Consider the following 18,508-nt stretch of genomic DNA (forward strand, 5'->3'; position numbering starts at 1 on the left):
ACACATAAATATTATATACAGATTGAGTGAATTTAAGACAAATACAAAATTTATTTCTAATTTTGTGATAGCAACAATAGTAGAAGTAATACAGATTTTTTAAAAACCAACTTGTTACAGAAGAAAAGCAGAAAATAGTTTTTTTTTAACAGACATAATTGTTCACAAAATTGTTTGATAACCCCTTTTACTTGCCTTTTCAAGTTTGACTATTCTTTCTCCGTCTCTGTAGATTGCAGCTTTCTTTTCTTAGGTTAGTGTCCAGGTAGAAATGTTCAGGCATGTTATGGACTGGATATTTGTGTCTCTCCAGAATTCATATATTACAGTCTTAAACCCCAATGTGATGGTATTTGGAGATGAGGCCTTTGGGAGGTAATTAGGTCATGAAGGTGGGTCCCTGGTATGATGGGACTAGTCCCCTTATGAGAAGAGGTACCAGAGAGTTTGATCTGTCCCTCTCTGTGCCATCTAAGGACACAGCAAAAATGTGGCCACCTGCAAGTCACAGAAGAGAGCTCTCTTCAAAACCTGACCATACTGGCAGCCTGATCTTGGACTTCCAGCCTTCAGAACTGTGAGAAAATAAATTGCTGTTGTTTAAGCCACTCAGCCCATGGCGTTTTTTTATGGCAGCCCATGCTGATTAAGATTTTGCTACCAAGAAGTGGGATGCCTTTGTACCAAATACCTAAAAATGTGGAAATGGCTTTGTAACTGTTGGTAATGGGTAGAGGCTGAAAGAGGTTTTTTTGTTTGTTTCTTTGTTTTGTTTTGTTTGAGACGGAGTCTTCTCTCTGTTGCCCAGGCTGGAGTGCAGCGGCGCAATCTCGGCCCACTGCAACCTCCACCTCCTGGCTTCAAGTGATACTCCTCCCTGAGCCTCCTGAGTAGCTGGAATTACAGACATGCGCCACCATGCCCGGCTAATTTTTATATTTTTAGTAGAGACAGGGTTTTGCCATGTTGGCCAGGCTGGTCCCAAACTCCTGACCTCAAGTGATCCACCCGCCTCGGCCTCCCAAGTTCTGGGATTACAGGCTTGAGCCATCACGCCTAGCCAAGGGTTTTGATGTGCATGCTAGAAATATGGACATTAAGGGTGATTCTGATGAAGTCTGAAGTACCCTGAACCCAGAGGAAAGGCAATCCTTGTTACGAAGTGTCAAAGAACTTAGCTGAACTGTGTTCTAGTGTTTTGTGGAAGGTAGAACTTTAGAGCCATGAAGTTGGATATCTACGTAAGGAGAGTTCAGTGCAGTGTTGAAAGGAGCAGTTGGCTTCTCCTGACTGTTTCTAGTAAAATGTGAAAAGAGAGAGATGGATTGAAGGAGGGATTGTTAAGCAAGAAAAGGAACCAGAACTTGAAGATTTGGAAAATTTTCAGCCTGGATTATCCACATTGTAAAACATGAGAAAGCATATTCTGAAGAGAACACCAAAAGTATGGGGCTGGACTATCACTCAGTAAAGAGCTTTTGGCATTATATGAGTAGAAACACTGCCAGTTTGAATTGAAGTGGTTGGAGACAGGAAGTAATGAAGGCCGACAGTTGAACTTCTTGGATTTGACGGGATGTAATGATAGAACTGTTCAGCTACAAAGGTGCAGTATTCTTCAAGAAGAGGGGAAAATTATGCCAAAGGTGATTTAAGGGTCTTGAGGGCTACCATCTGTTTCAACAAGTCAGCTAGCCTCTACCCAAAGCCTTGGGAGCAGAACTGAACTTCAGAGCCACTGAAGCAGGACCTTCACCTAGAGCACTGGCGGCAACCTGCCACCCCAGTGGCCTGGTGGGCAGAGTATGGAACCAAACAGAATTATTCTCAAGCTCTGAGATCTAATGGAATTTGCCTTGCTAGGTTTTGACTTCCTTGGGATCATCACCCTTTTTTTCCTGTTTCTCCTATTGGAGTGGGGATGTCTCTTCTATACCTCCCCTACCCTGATATTTTGGAAGCACATAACTCATCTGGTTTCACAGATTCACAGCTGGAGAGGAATTTTGCCTCAGGATGGATTGCACCTAGGTCTCATCCATATCTGATTTAGATGAGACTTTGAACTTTAGCCATCAGAGTTAATGCTAGAATGAGTGAAGACTTTGGGGGATATGGGGATGGAAAAAATGTCTTTTGCATTTGAATTTGAAAAGGACATGAGTTTTGAGGGGCCAGGGATGGAATGTTATAGACTAATTGTGTTCCCTCAAAAATGTTTATGTTGAAGCCCTAACCCCCAGTGTGCTGGGATTTGGAAATGGGCCTCTGGGAGGTAGTTTATGAAGGTGAGACCCTAGTCTGATAGGATTAGTGCCCTTTGGAGAGACGCCAAAGAGCTTGATGTCTCTCTTTTTGCCACATAAAGACACAGCAAAAAGGCAGCCATGTGTAAGCCAGGAAGAGAGTCCTCACCAGAACCTGACTATACTGGCAGCCTGATCTTGTACTTGTAGCCCCCAGAACTGTTAGAAAATAAATTTCTGTTGTTTAAGCCACTCAGTTTATGATATTTTGTTATCGCAGCCCAAGCTGATTAAGACAAAGCATTTTAAAATATTTAGTCAGTTTGGGCACTGAAACTGACCCCTCCTTGGGTGTCTGTCTGCAATTTCTTAACTTTTAATCTCTAGTTACACTACATTTATTAACCAGAGGACAATGTAGTGCCCATGTAATTCTTCACCTAATCAAAAACGTAAGGGGAGGATTAATAACAGGAAATCCATTTATAATTGGTTTCTTAATATCACTATGATTTACTGACTATAAAATATATTCCAGTTAAATACTTGATTTCGATAAGTTAGCATTAAAATTGAGTTTAAATGTGTGTATACACATGATTGCCTTTAAAATATTAAAATTTATAAGGTGGTTATTTTCAGAATACAAATTCTTGAGTTCTGTCTCCGTATCCCATTTTTGAGATCGGAAATTGAATGCCTAATGTAATCTTTGGATTCAAAATGATGTCCTAGGTTCTTTAATTTTAAAAAAGAATCTTTTAATTTGGTTTTCCTGACATTCTGCATTATTCATTTCTAAAAGTACATAAAAGGTTTTTTACTAAAATCTTGTTGGATTTAATATACAGTTTTAATGTTTAAGATTTGATAATTACAAAGTGTTTTTTGTTTTTGTTTTTTTATCTGTAACTAAAAAGACAAAGCCAGTCCCCACATCTATTTTTAAAGAAGAAAATGACTAGTTTATCCAGAAAAATCACCTCCAGTTTCATTTTTGATTAAGAAAATAATAGAATTGAGATCATCTCTAGGCAATAGGTGTGATACTGCAGCCAAATGATGTATGAAATGCATGGACTCTTCAAATTTGGACAGTTGTCAGATAAATTGTTTCTTAATTTTATTTCAGAAGATATGAAGGAAAGCAGAAGAGGTGAACCCCACAGCGTAGTAATATTTTCCTTCCCCATTCTTTACCTAGTACAGTTGTGTAATAATACTTTTAAATGACTTTTTCTGTGCATTTTAATTTTTATCAAAGACAGACATTAAATCTACAATGCTTAGCTCAGACACTCAGGAATTGTTTGAATGAATGATACACATTTATATCATCTTAGCCACTGTAGAAAACATCTTTTTTCTTGACATGTGGATCTTAGTGAGTGTGCAGAATTTGAAACATTTTTATAGCTGTTAGGTTCCAAACTAAGTTTTCATCTTAAGGGCTGAGATTTTTTTTACCGTAGAAAATTTCTATTACATTATTAGAAGTATTAGAATTTAAATTATCAGAAGTATTAGAATTTAAATGTTTTTCCATATTAAAGAATTAACCACAATAATGATCCATTTGGAGCTAAGTCCTATATACAGGAGAATAATCAAATGTTTGATTACTTCAATTATGTTATCCTTGTATATAAATACTTTACTTTGCCATTGCTTATTGTTAAAGGACCAAAAGAGATTTAGGGGTAGAATCTAGTTTTGATAAAAGGTTTCATGAGCATACATTATTTTTACACAAATTATCTTGTCCTTGATAGAGGAGTATTGTCTTGGGGAAAAAAAAAAGTGTACCAATCTACATGTTTTCCTTGACCTTCCTGTGGCTTACTATTTATGTATGGTTTGATTTTCTTGATTTTTTGTTACTTGAGTGGTTTCTACTCAGAATGAAATGAATTTTATTCTAACAAAGTATTGTCCTCTAATTTAGCATCACATTGTTAATCTTGTGCTCATTAATTCTCTGCTTATAAAAATTTGGTCCGGACGCGGTGGCTCACACCTATAATCCCAGCACTTCGGGAGGCCGAGGTGGGCGGATCACGAGGTCAAGACATCGAGACCATCCTGGCCAACATGGTGAAACCCCGTCTCTACTAAAAATACAAAAATTAGCTGGGCATGATGGCGTGTGCCTGTAGTCCCAGCTACTGGGGGGCTGAGGCAGGAGAATCGCTTGAACCCGGGGGGTGGAGGTTGCAGTGAGCCGAGATTGCGCCACTGCACTCCATCCTGGGGACAGAGCGAGACTCCATCTCAAAAAAAAGAAAAAAAAAAATTTGAAGGGCATATATTATAAGGCAGAGCACATTAGCTGGCATAGTCCTGACATCTATGTGAGCAAACATACAATGCCATTACTATATTATATCCATAATTGCTATACATTTGCTTTGGGACTGTCAACATATACTTAAGTGAATAATTATTTCAGAAATTGTCTATTATTATTATTATTATTTCTACTATTTTGAAACGGAGTTTCGCTCTTGTTGCCCAGGCTGGAGTGCAATCGCACAATCTCAGTTCACTGGAACCTCCGCCTCCCAGGTTCAAGCGATTCTCCTGCCTCAGCCTCCCGAGTAGCTGGGATTACAGGCACCCACCACCATACCCAGCTAATTTTTGTATTTTTAGTGGAGATGGGGTTTCACCATGTTGACCAGGCTGGTCTCGAACTCCTGACCTCAGGTAATCTGCCCACCTCGGCCTCCCAAAATGCTGGGATTACAGGCGTGAGCCACTGCGCCTGGCCCCAGAAATTGTCTTTCTCCTCAACTTGGATTTCCAGTAGTTCAGGTATTCAAGTACAATTATGCTGTAAGTTTTGGGATTTAGTTGTCTCTTTTGAATGTTACCTTTGGAACCCCAGAAGTAATGTGACCTTATTGGTCTCTGGACACAGTGTTTGATTAGCATTATTTTTAAAAAATTTGTAATATATTGATAATGTTTATACTCTGTGCTTTAAAATTAAATTATTTGAAGCAGTTTGATGATGATACATTTAACTGTTAAGTGCTGTGCCAAGTTTGAGTTTCTCCACTTAAGGTAGAAGTAGTCACTACTTTATGAGGAGATTGTAATGTGCAAGTTTGTGTTCTCAAATTCATACCACTGCTTATACAAAATGGAACAGTGTTGTAAATGCTAGTTAAGTTCTTAGGTTAAGCTGCAGAGATACAGTCATAACCTGAGTTGCTCATTTCTGTTATTAACCATTCTAATGTTAAATTCTGGGTCCTGGGAGCGGGACAGTACAAGACAAAGAGGAAGAAAAGAGCTTTTCCTCTTTCTTAGCTGCTAATGTATGAATGTGAGTAAGGCTTTGACTTTCCAAAGTTACTTGAAATTTTAAATTATAAAATTTTAAAACTCTGAAGAATCATTGGTAGAATTTCAGCCAATGTAGTAGTTTAGACATTTAGGGGAGAAATGTTTTTGCTCTGGCCTCAGTTGTTCAGTTTTACAAATTCCTGTATTCAATTTTCTTACTACTCAATGATGGCTTTTAATTACTTCCTCCTCCTTTGCACATTTGAATTAACATATTCTCTAAATGCTAAGCTTGTACACAATTGTGTAGGGATAGTTGCTAATGTAGAAGGACACTTGTCACAATTTGTGTGTATTGATCATTTGTAAGTTGGGACTAAGACTTTTCTGTGGTGTGTGTGTGTGTTTTTTTTTTTGGAAGGGAGTGTGTTGTTATTCTGTGTTGCTTTGCTTTTCCTTAAAACATCCTCTTCTATATATTTTTTGTGATTTAAATGTTCTTTTTTTATAGGTTTATGGTAAATATGCCAGCTCTAGAACAAATGAATCAGATTTTACACATCTTGTTTGTATTTTTACCCTTTCTGTGGGCACTTGGGACTCTGCCCCCACCCGATGCACTTTTCTTATGGGCAATGGAGCAGGTTTTAGAGTTCGGCCTTGGAGGCTCATCTATGTCAACCCACTTACGGTATTTATTTTTAAATATTGATGTTATATGTAACATTCTTAAAGAACATTTTCCTTTTCAAGTAAATCTTTTTTTCTTTTTTTTCTGTACAGGTTATTAGTAATGTTCATCATGTCTGCTGGAACAGCTATAACATCATATTTCATTCCAAGCACTGTTGGTGTGGTTCTTTTCATGACTGGATTTGGTTTCTTGCTGAGTCTGAACTTAAGTGATATGGGTCACAAAATTGGAACCAAATCTAAGGATTTACCCAGTGGTCCAGAAAAACATTTTTCATGGAAGGAGTGCCTTTTCTACATCATTATATTAGTCTTGGCTCTTTTAGAAACTAGTTTGCTTCATCACTTTGCTGGCTTCTCACAGATTTCTAAAAGTGGTTCCCAGGCTATTGTGGGCTATGGTTTGATGATATTACTTATAATACTGTGGATACTTAGAGAAATTCAAAGCGTATATATCATTGGAATTTTCCGAAATCCCTTTTATCCGAAGGATGTGCAAACTGTGACTGTATTCTTTGAGAAGCAAACTAGGCTCATGAAGATTGGTATTGTCAGACGGATTTTGCTAACTTTAGGTAGGAAGATAAAGTCTATTAACCTTGTGTTACAAATCATATCCTGGAAGTATTAAAAATATTACTGAATTCCCATATTTGTGTGGTATTATACCACATACAAGTGTTTGTTCTTTTATGTTTTGGTTTTTTGTTGATTAGCTTTTTTAGTTCATTGCTTAAATGTGCTCATAAAAAATGTATATTTGCCAGAATAAAATATGATAGAAGGAGCTATTTTGCCTTAATTAAATTTCTCTCTTTTTGTTTTGTTTTAGTATCACCTTTTGCCATGATAGCATTTCTTTCATTGGACAGTTCCTTACAAGGGCTCCACTCAGTGTCTGTCTGTATTGGATTCACAAGAGCCTTTAGAATGGTAATCCTAATATGTGTTTAATAGTATTTTCCTATTGCTAAGTTTTATTGTAATTTTGTTTAATAGTTTGCTTAGATTATCTAATTCTGCCTGATAAAAATGGATAATTTGTATACTGCAGGTATGGCAGAATACAGAAAATGCTTTATTGGAGACAGTCATCGTATCAACAGTACACTTGATCTCCAGTACAGACATATGGTGGAACAGAAGCCTGGATACAGGAATCAGACTCTTACTGGTAAATGTGTCTTTTAACAGCTTCACTGAAATATATTTTACATACTATAATATTTATCCATTTAGTGATGTATATTCAGTTTTGTAGTCATCACCACAATCTAATTTTAAAACATTTTCAACATCCCAAAAAGAAACCTCAACTGTTATTTCCCATTCCCCCTCTCCATCTCACCTACTACCCACTGTAGTCCCAGCAGCTACTAATCTACTTTCTGTCTTTATGGATTTGCATATTTTAGATATTTCACATGAATGGAATTCTGCAGCATGTGATCTTTTGCATCTGGCTTCTTTCACTTTTATGTTTTCAAGTTTCATTCATGTTATAGCATGTATCAGTACAGTCATGCACGGCATAAGGACGTTTCAATCAATGACAGACCACATGTACAACAGTGGTTTCATAAGATTATAATGGAGATGAAAAATTCCTATCCGCTAGTGGGATAGCCCTTGTAGGGTAGCTCATTACTCACGTGTTTGTGGTGATGTTAGTGTAAACCAACCTACTGGGCTGCCAGTCATATAAAAGTATAGCATATACAATTGTGTACAGTATGCAATACTTGACAATAAGTAACTACTGGTTTATGTATTTACTGTGCTTTTTATTAGAGTATATTCCTACATATTAAAAAAAGGTTTTTTTTTTTTTTAAAACAAGTTTAAAACAGCCTCAGGCAGGTCCTTCAGGAGGTATTCCAGAAGAAGGCATTGTTATCATAGGAGATGACAGATCCATGTTATGTTATTGCCCCAAAGACTTTACAGTGGAACAAGATGTGAAGGTGGAAGACAGTAATATTAATGATCTGACCCTCTGTAGGCCTAGACTGATATATGTTTTTGTATCTTTATTTTTGACAGCAAAGTTTTAAAAGTTAAAAATTTTTAAATAGAAAAAAACTTACAGAATAGGGATATAAAGAAAAAATGTTGAGCAGCTGTACAATGTGTTTTAAGCTAAGTGTCATTACAAAAGAGTCAAAAAGTAAAAAAGAAAGTTTATAAAATAAAAAAGTTATAGTAAGCTGAAGTTAATTTATTATTGAAGAATGAAAAATATTTTAAAAATAAATTTAGAGTAACCTAAGAGTACAGTGTTTTTAAAATCTACAGTAGTGTATAGTAATGTCCTAGGACTTCACATTCATTCACCACTCACTCACTAACTTAGAGCAACTTCTAGTGCTGCAAGCCCCATTCATAGTAAGTGCTCTATTCAGGTATACCATTTTTTATCTTTTATAATGTATTTTTACTGTACAATTTCAATGTTTAGATACACAAATAGTTAACATTGTGTTACAGTTGCCTACGGTATTGAGTACTGTAACATTCAGTACAGGTTTGTAGCCTATGAGCAATAGGTTATACCATATAGCCTAGGTATGTGGTAGGCTATACCACCTACATTTGTGTGGGTACCCTCTGTAATATTCACTCAATGATGAGTCTCATTATTTGTGAACATATGTTTTCATTTATCTTGGGTATACGTACCTAGGACTGGAATTTCTGGCTGTATATAGGAACTCCATGTTTAATACTTCAAGATACTGCAAAACACGTTTCTTAGAACATATCCTTCTCTGGCCAGACACGGAGGATCACGCCTTTAATCCCAGCACTTTGGGAGGCTGAGGTGGATGGAGGGGTGTGTTTATCTAGTTTTCTTTCCTTGTGATATCATTGCCTGGTCCCCTAAAATGAGTTAGGAAGTGTTCCATACTCTTCTATTTTCTGGTAGAAGTTGGTGAAGGATAGGTATTAATTATTTGTAAATGTTCTGTAGTATTCAATATGTATCTGAAATGTTTTGTGGTATGTAATATTTTGTAGTATTGAAGCCATCTGAGCCTCAGCTTCTCTCTCTGGGTAGTTTTTAAATTATTCAGTCTCTTTACTTTTTGTAGGTTATTCAGATTTTTTATTTCTTCTTGAGCCAGTTTTAGTAATTTGTGTCTTTGTAGGAACTTGTCAATTTCTGCATTATCTAATTCGTGGCCTACAGTGGTTCAACCTTAAGGCATAGTTAGTACACTGTCAGCTCTCTTTAGTGTTACTGTTTTTTTTTTTTTTAAGAAAGTCCAAACTTTAAAATGTATTCTTGTTTATTAATTATGAGGTTGGAGAAAATTAACAAAAAATCAAAGAATAAGATTTATTTCTTCAAAAATACTGGGGCAATAATAAAATTACTGTATAGTCTTTCTTATATGATCTTGAAAATTCATGAAAAATCTTTCAAGGATAAATAAAAATAATTTTTACATTTCTACAGGTTGGTATCATACGTGATCGTTTGATTCAGTTCGTCTCTAAATTGCAGTTTGCTGTGACTGTGCTTTTGACATCATGGACAGAGAAAAAACAACGTCGAAAAACAACTGCCACTTTATGTATACTCAACATTGTCTTTTCTCCATTTGTGTTGGTCATCATAGTTTTTTCTACACTACTCTCTTCTCCCTTACTCCCCCTTTTCACCCTTCCTGTGTTCTTGGTGGGGTTTCCCCGACCTATTCAGAGTTGGCCAGGAGCAGCGGGCACCACAGCCTGTGTGTGTGCAGATACAGTGTACTACTACCAAATGGTGCCCAGGTTGACTGCTGTACTACAGACTGCAATGGCAGCTGGAAGTTTAGGTAAGTAAATGGCTTGTGCTCAAGAATTTCTCACTAATGTATTTAAAGTACAAAAAAAAAAAAAACAGGAAAACAATCTTTTTATCCAACCATAAGATAGCATAACAACCATAACAATTTGATGTGTAGGCAGAAAGACTAAATATGAAATTGGAAGTTTATCTCCTGCTCCTTGTTTTCATCTAAATTAAGTTACAAAATAAAAATACTCAGGGAAATTTTTATTAAGTTGATTTGATAATTTTTTAAATACGTTTTCTTGAATAAATTCAGATTACAATGCACCATCGAAACATGGAAACACCTTTCCCCGAAGATTTTCATGAATTTATAATGAGTTCATGTCAAGTAAATGCAGTAGCATAAATTCGTAAAGTTTAGTGAAAACTAGCTTTACATAATATCAGCTTGAGAAGCAGACGGAGTTTTGTTCATACTTTACGAGTTATAGAGACTTAAGCAGTCTGGACAAGATAACGTAAAAACTTCGGTCAGTGATCAGTAGGTAAGGTAGCCTCCCAAAATGAAATGCTATGCAGTTATTAGCAAGATAATAGGTTTTTGATGACAGTAAACTAATGTTATGAGTTTTAATGCTTTTGTCAAACACTAACTGTAAATTTTAACTGTATTGTACTTCTCAAGGTTGGTTTTAGATAAGGTATAAGTTGATGACACTAGTGTGTCATCTCCTACCGTGTGCTTTAACCGCTGAAACTTGTCCGGCCTGGGCGACAGAACCAGACTCCGTCTCCAAAAAAAAAAAAAAAAAAAAGACAGATAACTTTCTGACAAACTCATTCTAGGCAGAGTAACAATTTAAGATTAGAATTTTAATAAAATGCTTACTTCAGATTGAACTTTTGCAATTATTATGTGAGATGATTTATGAGAAAAAAATATTTTATCTTTGTACTACAGATGTTTTGTGAATAATCATTTGTCTTATAGAAAAATAGTCTATACTTATAGTACTTTTATCCAGTACTAATTAATTTTCATTATGTAATGCTGTTTTATTTTTTAAAACACCTGTGGGGTTAAACTCCCATCAGAAATAGTAATTAGATAAAAATTATACTTTATTATCAAACCAATAATACTCAACCAAGAAGTGTGTTATAAAGTATTTTCTGGTGGGGAAAAAACCAATGAGATAATATTTCACATACATCAGAGTGGCAAAAATATAAACAGTTTGACACTACCAAGTATTGGCTAGGGCATGGGGAACAAGAACTTTCAGACCTTTCTGGAAGGAAATGTAAATTTGTACAACCACTTTGAAGTGTTAAATGGTAGTCTGTAATAAAGATGTATATATCCCATGGCTCAGGGATTCCAATTTTAGATTCCATGATTTAGTGATTCCAGTTCTAGAGAAATTCTAGTACCTGTGTTTTGGGGGTCCTCAAGACTACCCCAGGTTTGATGGTTCACTAGGAGGACTCACAGCTAAGATTTATTACACCAAAAGGATGCAGAGCAAAATCAGCAAAGGGAAAAATCATAAGGAGTAAAAGAGACCAGGTGCAAGTCCCCAGGAGTTGCACAGAGTTGCACAGAATGTGCTTAATTCCCTGGCGACAAGTTGTGATGTGTGATATGTTGACTGCCAGAGAAGCTCATTTGAGACTCAATGCCTAGGGCTTTTACTGCAGGCTGGTCATGCAGGCGCTGTCTGCCTAGCACATACCAATACTCCAGAATCCCAAAAGGAGAGCAGGTGTTCAGTATATACTATATTGTTTGTACAGTTAGACACAGTACGGGAGTCTTATCAGGTAGGGGGTTCCCAGATGCCAGGCGAGGACCAACCATATAAGCAGACCTTTTGAAGATTAGTAGTCGGTTCTGATATGTTAACACTGTTCTGAACCACATGTTGTACAAGCTGACTTGCACAAAGATAATTTCTGCAACATTATTTACAATAGTGAAAAGTTGGAAACATCTGAAAAGTTTATCAATGAGGAAGTGAATACTCAAATTCAGTTAAATTGATACAATGTATTTTCGACAGCAGTTATAATAAATTTTAGCTGTTTGCCATAGATGTGGGCAAATCTCATTAATAAAAGTATTTAGAGAAAAACTAAATTTAAAAAGTATTTGTACAGTGTGTAGCATTTTATGTACATTTTTAAACCACAGAACACTTTTATATGTTTATATGCATGTATAAAAATGTCAAAAATATTTTAAGTCATGACTGTCAAGCTGACTTCTATACACTCAATACTTTTCCTAATATAATTAACATGTATTTAAGATTGTATACAACAACTTCTAATTTGTTTTTCTGGAAAATCCTTGAATTTTTATGTAGTATCTCCTGTAGATTATCTGTTCCAACTGCTCTTGTAAAGAGTTAATTTAATGCCTCCTGATACGCAGTGAATAGTTATTTCTGTTCTTGACCTAATGAGAGGGTCAGTCGTGAATCAGTTCTAGATGTCTTTTCAGTTTTGAAGATTCACGTGGCAAAATAAAAGAAGCTTGAAAATAATTTTCTTTTCTTTTTTTTTTTTTCTAATTTGTTGTAGGTCTCCTCCTACCTGGATCTCATTACTTGGGCCGTTTTCAGGATCGTTTAATATGGATAATGATTCTGGAATGTGGCTATACTTACTGCTGTATTAACATTAAGGTCAGTGTGCATTTAAAACATCTCTAGTATTTTTATAGTTCATGTGTAAAATTTTACCTGTTATGTTCACATCAAACACTCAATTTGAAAGAAGAATATCTTTTCAATTACCTGTGAAAACACCTAGGGACATCACACTCCGGGGACTGTTGTGGGGTGGGGGGAGGGGGGAGAGACAGCATTAGGAGATATACCTAATGCTAAATGACGAGTTAATGGGTGCAGCAAAACAACATGGCACATGGATACATATGTAACAAACCTGCACATTGTGCACATGTACCCTAAAACCTAAAGTATAATAATAATTAAAAAAAAATAAAAATAAAAAAAGAAAAAAATAATAATAAAGTATATTTCAATAAGCACATGTTGGTAGGTGGACTAATGTTAATTGTATAATACAGCATGGTAGCAAAATATACCTGCTTCCTTTTCTTCCAGTCCTATTCTTGTTATCTCTGTCTAGTTGAGCATCTCAAAAGTGTGAATCAGTAATGTTTTTTAACCCTATATCATTTAAGCATTCTCAACTTAATAAAAACTGTCTTCTAATCCTGTGCCCCTACCTGCTATACCCCATTTGTCTCCTTCCTTGAAGAGCAAAATGGCCTTATTAGAGCTGCTTATAATTGTATCTCCAATTTAATTTCTTCCATTCTATCTTCAACTTACTCTAGGTTTTTGACCCAACTACTCCACCAACCTGCTCTTGTCAAGGTCTCTAGTGACTGGCACATTGCTAAGTCCAGTGATCAACTCTCAGAACCAGTCTTAATCGAACCATCAGCAGCATTTTACACAGTTATTCTCTTCACTTGTTTCGTGGGTTACTTCTCTACTTTGTGGTTCCTTCTCTTTTCTTTGACCTTTTAACACGAGGGTGTCCCAGACCCTAGTAGTCCTTGCTGACAACTCTGTCCTTCTGGTTGTTCAGGCCAAAAATACTAGAGTCATGTTTGACTCCTTTTTTACTTGTATACTCCCACGCCCAGTCCAACAAGAAATCCTATGGGCTCCATCTATAAACCATATTCTGTATCCCATCTCTTTTTACCACCTTGGTCCCAGCCACCTTGACCCTTACCTGGATAATTGAAATAGCCTCCTAATTGGTCATCTTGCTTCTACCTATGTGCCCCTACAGTATACTGTCAGCCAGAATGATCTTTAAAATCTAAGTCAAACCATGTCACTTCTGTACTCAAAACCCTGCAGTGGATCTCTTCTTTCATTTAGAGTAAAAGCCAGGCTCTAAATGGCCAGGCTTCCTATTCCCTCTTTGGCCTCTATTGCTTTAACCCTCTCACTCTATTCCAGCCTACTGGCTATTCCCTCTGCCTGAAACACTCTACTTTCATATAATCATCTAACTCCCTCCCTCACCACTTTCAGGTCTTTGCTCAAATGTCACCTCCTCAGTGAGATTTCCTATGGCCATCATATTTAAAATTACACTCCCACTCTTATCCCAGCACTCCCAACCCCCCTTGCCTTGCTTTACTTTTTCCTTATTTTTATAGTACTTATACCCTCTCACAAACTATGTAATTTACTTATTAGTTTTACTGGTGATTACCCATGTCCCTCACTTTATAAGTAGTATCACAAGCACAGGGATCTCTTGTTTTTATTCAGGAATACATCCTAAGCCCCTGAAACAGTGCCTGGCACAGAATAGGCCTTTAGCAAATGTTTTGTTTTGTTTTGTTTTTTATATAATGAATAGTAAGTGAATTTTTTACACTAGCACAGATTGGATAAAATCGCTAGTGACTAAAAAGCTGTCTCTTTAGTCCAGTGGTTCTCAAAATGCAGTGCCCAGACGTATTAGTAATATTTCCTGAGAACTTGTTAGAAGTGGAAATTCTTGAGCCCTACCCTGAACCTACTAAGTTAGAAACTCTGCGGGTGGGCTCAGCAATCTGTATTTCAAAGAGCGCTCCAAGTGATGCTGACTCACCTACAGATTGAGAACCTCTGCTCTAGTCTAACCCATACCAGAAGACAAAAAATATTGAGGACATTTTGATTACTTAATTTTATTCTATTTAAAAATGATATGGTTTAATAATACCTAATAATGTTTATTGATCCTTTGTGCTCTGTGACATATGTGGTTTAAAAATATACTTTTTGGTGGTACTCTTTTTTTCTGTCTGTCTTTTTTTGACACAAGCTAGGTTAGGCCATGCCATCTATTAACAATTATATTAATACTTTAAAATTTACAAAACATGCAGCCTTCACACCCATATACACTAGGATTATTTTCCTTTGAAACAAAGGAAAAAGGAATCTCAGAGAGGGTAGGTGACCTGCTCAAGTTGTGTGCCAGCACCCGGTGGAGCTGTGACTTAAAAACAAGTTCTGAAGGCACTGACAGCTTTGTAAAAATATATAAATAAGCAATATTTAAATATTTAAATAAGCAGTAGCAATTATAATAGTAAATAGTGACCTGATACGTCCTTTTCAAGTGATTCCTTCTAAGGAGGTAATCAAAAGGTGTTTAAAATTTATGTAAGGATATATTGATAATATTCATTCACTCAGCATATATTTGTTGCATACCCACTATGTACCAGATACTGGTTTAGGCACTACTGACATAGCAGTAACCGAAGTAATCAAAGAAGTAAATCTGCATTATGATGTTATAAATCTGGAACAGGAGAATGATAAATTCTGGCACATCCATACATTGAATAATGCTATTAGTCTCATAAAGTGGGATGGAAAGCATATAATACTACTGTATATACTGTATAATTCTAATTTTGCTTTTTTTCTCCTCCAGTATTATAATTTAAAAGTTTTTACTGTGTGGCTCACTCTTAACTATGAGTATAGTCTTTTAAAATTATATTCATACCTAATAAATTTGCCCAATTTCTAGTGGAATTTCCGTAATATTTTCAAAAATAATAGTAGCATTATTTTTAATCTCTATCCAGAATCAAATGTGTTAAGTGCCATTAACTTTAAGTCAGGATGTTGCTCTTGAGTTAAAGAAATTGTTTTTGTCATTTTCCGTATTTTTGTGATGAGAATCTATGGGCATTTACGAGACTAGTTGCTGTATATTATGTAATAAATTATTATAAACTCAAGTACTTTTTATTTCTTCTTTAGGGGTTAGAATTGCAGGAAACATCCTGTCATACTGCAGAAGCTCGCAGAGTTGATGAAGTTTTTGAAGATGCTTTTGAGCAAGAATACACAAGAGTATGTTCCCTTAATGAACACTTTGGAAATGTCTTGACACCCTGTACTGTTTTGCCTGTGAAATTATATTCTGATGCCAGGAATGTTCTATCAGGCATAATTGATTCTCATGAAAACTTAAAAGAATTTAAAGGTGACCTCATTAAAGTACTTGTGTGGATACTTGTTCAATATTGCTCCAAAAGGCCTGGCATGAAAGAGAATGTTCACAACACTGAAAATAAAGGGAAAGCACCTCCAATCTTGCCTGCTTTGAACACTTCGCCACCTCCCAAATCCCCAGAAGACATAGATAGTTTAAATTCAGAAACTTTTAGTGACTGGTCTGATGATAATATTTTTGATGATGAGCCAACTATCAAAAAAGTAATAGAAGAAAAACATCAGTTGAAAGATTTGCCAGGTACAAATTTGTTTATTCCAGGATCAGTAGAATCACAGAGGGTTAGTGATCATTCTACAGGCACTGTTCCTGAAAACGATCTTTACAAAGCAGTTCTATTAGGATACCCTGCTGTTGACAAAGGAAAGCAAGAGAACATGCCATATATTCCTCTCATGGAGTTCAGTTGTTCACATTCTCACTTAGTATGCTTACCTGCAGAGTGGAGGACTAGCTGTATGCCCAGTTCCAAAATGAAGGAGATGAGCTCGTTATTTCCAGAAGACTGGTACCAATTTGTTTTAAGGCAGTTGGAATGTTTTCATTCAGAAGAGAAGGCCTCAAATGTACTGGAAGAAATTGCCAAGGACAAAGTTTTAAAAGACTTTTATGTTCATACAGTAATGACGTGTTATTTTAGTTTATTTGGAATAGACAATATGGCTCCTAGTCCTGGTCATATATTGAGAGTTTACAGTGGTGTTTTGCCTTGGTCTGTTGCTTTGGACTGGCTCACAGAAAAGCCAGAACTGTTTCAACTAGCACTGAAAGCATTCAGGTAATCCATTTTGATCATATGTAAGTTATAACATTGGTGGAAAAATATTGATTTTTCTAAATCACATACAAGAAGACAGTTAATTCATTTCTAGTTTTTTAAAATTTACTTTCTTCAAAATGAAAAAAATGTTTCATGTGTAGTGTGATTATATCAAGGGTACACTTCAATTTGTGCTTCCTTTGGTTTTGTTTATGTGGAAAACCTATTTTTTTATGGCTTTCTGTTTCTTCGCCTTAACTGCCATCATTTCTTCCTCCACTTTTTACCTGAAATAGATATGATTTCAGTTCAGTGTCTTAAAATATTGATTTAACAAAATCTGTTTGATCTTTAAAGTTGACAGCAAATATTCTAAAATTCTTCGGTTCTCCACTTTCTTAGGTATACTCTGAAACTAACGATTGATAAAGCAAGTTTAGGTCCAATAGAAGACTTTAGAGAACTGATTAAGTACCTTGAAGAATATGAACGTGACTGGTACATTGGTTTGGTATCTGATGAAAAGTGGAAGGAAGCAATTTTACAAGAAAAGCCATACTTGTTTTCTCTGGGGTATGATACTAATATGGTAAGGTTAAAAAATTTTTAAACTTATATATACTAACCTTAAAGAATGGATATCAGTTATAAAGTATTTGAACTAAGCGATAAATGATATAACATTATAGCTGTCATATATTAATTATAGTTTTAAGGCATTTGTAATCATTACTTTATGGCTAAGCTAGATGAACTCTAGAATAGCTGATTTCTGTACTTTTGCCAACTGAAGAGGAGCCAATTAAAAATGTGTAACCATAGTGCAATGCCTGACCTATAAGAGAGCTAAGTATGTGTAGTATGCTATAACATATTTGATTAAATGGATTGTATTCCTATGTTCAAGTGTATGAATCATCTCTTGGATTTGACTCCTAGAAAAATTTATTTGTAAGTGGCAAAGTATTTTGCTAACATTTATACTGTGTTGAAGCAAACCTAACCTGTGAAAATCCAGAGACTTAAAATAGGGGATGACTCTTTAAGATTTAGTACTTGTTCTTATTGCATTTAAAATGCCATCAAGTGTACACAATATGAAAGATTCAATGTTATGAGCTTATCATGGTTTTGTCTGTCTGGCATTATGGGTTGAGGAGCTCTGCAAATGCACTCCCCAGTGAAACTGATGAAAATTATTATTTTTTAAATAACCATTTAAAGTCTTTTTTTTTTAAGAATTTAATTATATTTTATTTTAAGTTCTGGGATACATGTGCAGGATGTGCAGGTTTTTACTTGGGTAAACGTGTGCCATGGTAGTTTGCTGCACCTATCAGCCCATCACCTAGGTATTAAGCCCCATACACATTAGCTATTTATTCCGATACTCTACTTCCCCCTGCCCCCTTGACAGGCCCCAGTATGTGTTGTTCCCCGTTCTGTGTCCTTGTGTTCTCATTGTTCAGCTCTGACTTATAAGTGAGAGCATGCGGTGTTTGATTTTCTGTTACTGTGTATGTTTGCTGAGGATGATGGCTTCCAGCTCCATCCATGTCCCTGCAAAGGACATGATCTTATTCCTTTTTATGGCTGCGTAGTATTCCACGGTATGTATATACCACATTTTCTTTTTTTTTATTTTTATTT

At 35.8% G+C, this 18,508-nt stretch overlaps 1 protein-coding gene across 4 annotated transcripts in view; it reads left to right on the forward strand.

Annotated features, from left to right (window-relative positions):
• The window catches only part of PCNX4 (pecanex 4), a 44,272-nt gene that overhangs the window by 15,653 nt on the left and 10,111 nt on the right, over positions 1-18,508 (forward strand). For 2 of the 4 annotated variants that reach the window (XM_030811556.1, XM_012504451.1), the window contains 8 exons: positions 6,049-6,228; positions 6,321-6,808; positions 7,066-7,166; positions 7,288-7,407; positions 9,694-10,057; positions 12,604-12,707; positions 15,843-16,876; positions 17,261-17,447. In XM_030811556.1, coding sequence (XP_030667416.1) covers positions 6,049-6,228; positions 6,321-6,808; positions 7,066-7,166; positions 7,288-7,407; positions 9,694-10,057; positions 12,604-12,707; positions 15,843-16,876; positions 17,261-17,447 — 2,578 coding nt within the window. Of the gene's footprint in view, positions 1-4,972; positions 5,061-6,048; positions 6,229-6,320; positions 6,809-7,065; positions 7,167-7,287; positions 7,408-9,693; positions 10,058-12,603; positions 12,708-15,842; positions 16,877-17,260; positions 17,448-18,508 lie in introns of those variants that run through there. The other 2 variants (XM_030811569.1, XM_030811567.1) reach the window with 2 other exon arrangements.

This window comes from Nomascus leucogenys, chromosome 1a (assembly GCF_006542625.1).
Source record: "Nomascus leucogenys isolate Asia chromosome 1a, Asia_NLE_v1, whole genome shotgun sequence".
Lineage (NCBI taxonomy): Eukaryota > Metazoa > Chordata > Mammalia > Primates > Hylobatidae > Nomascus > Nomascus leucogenys.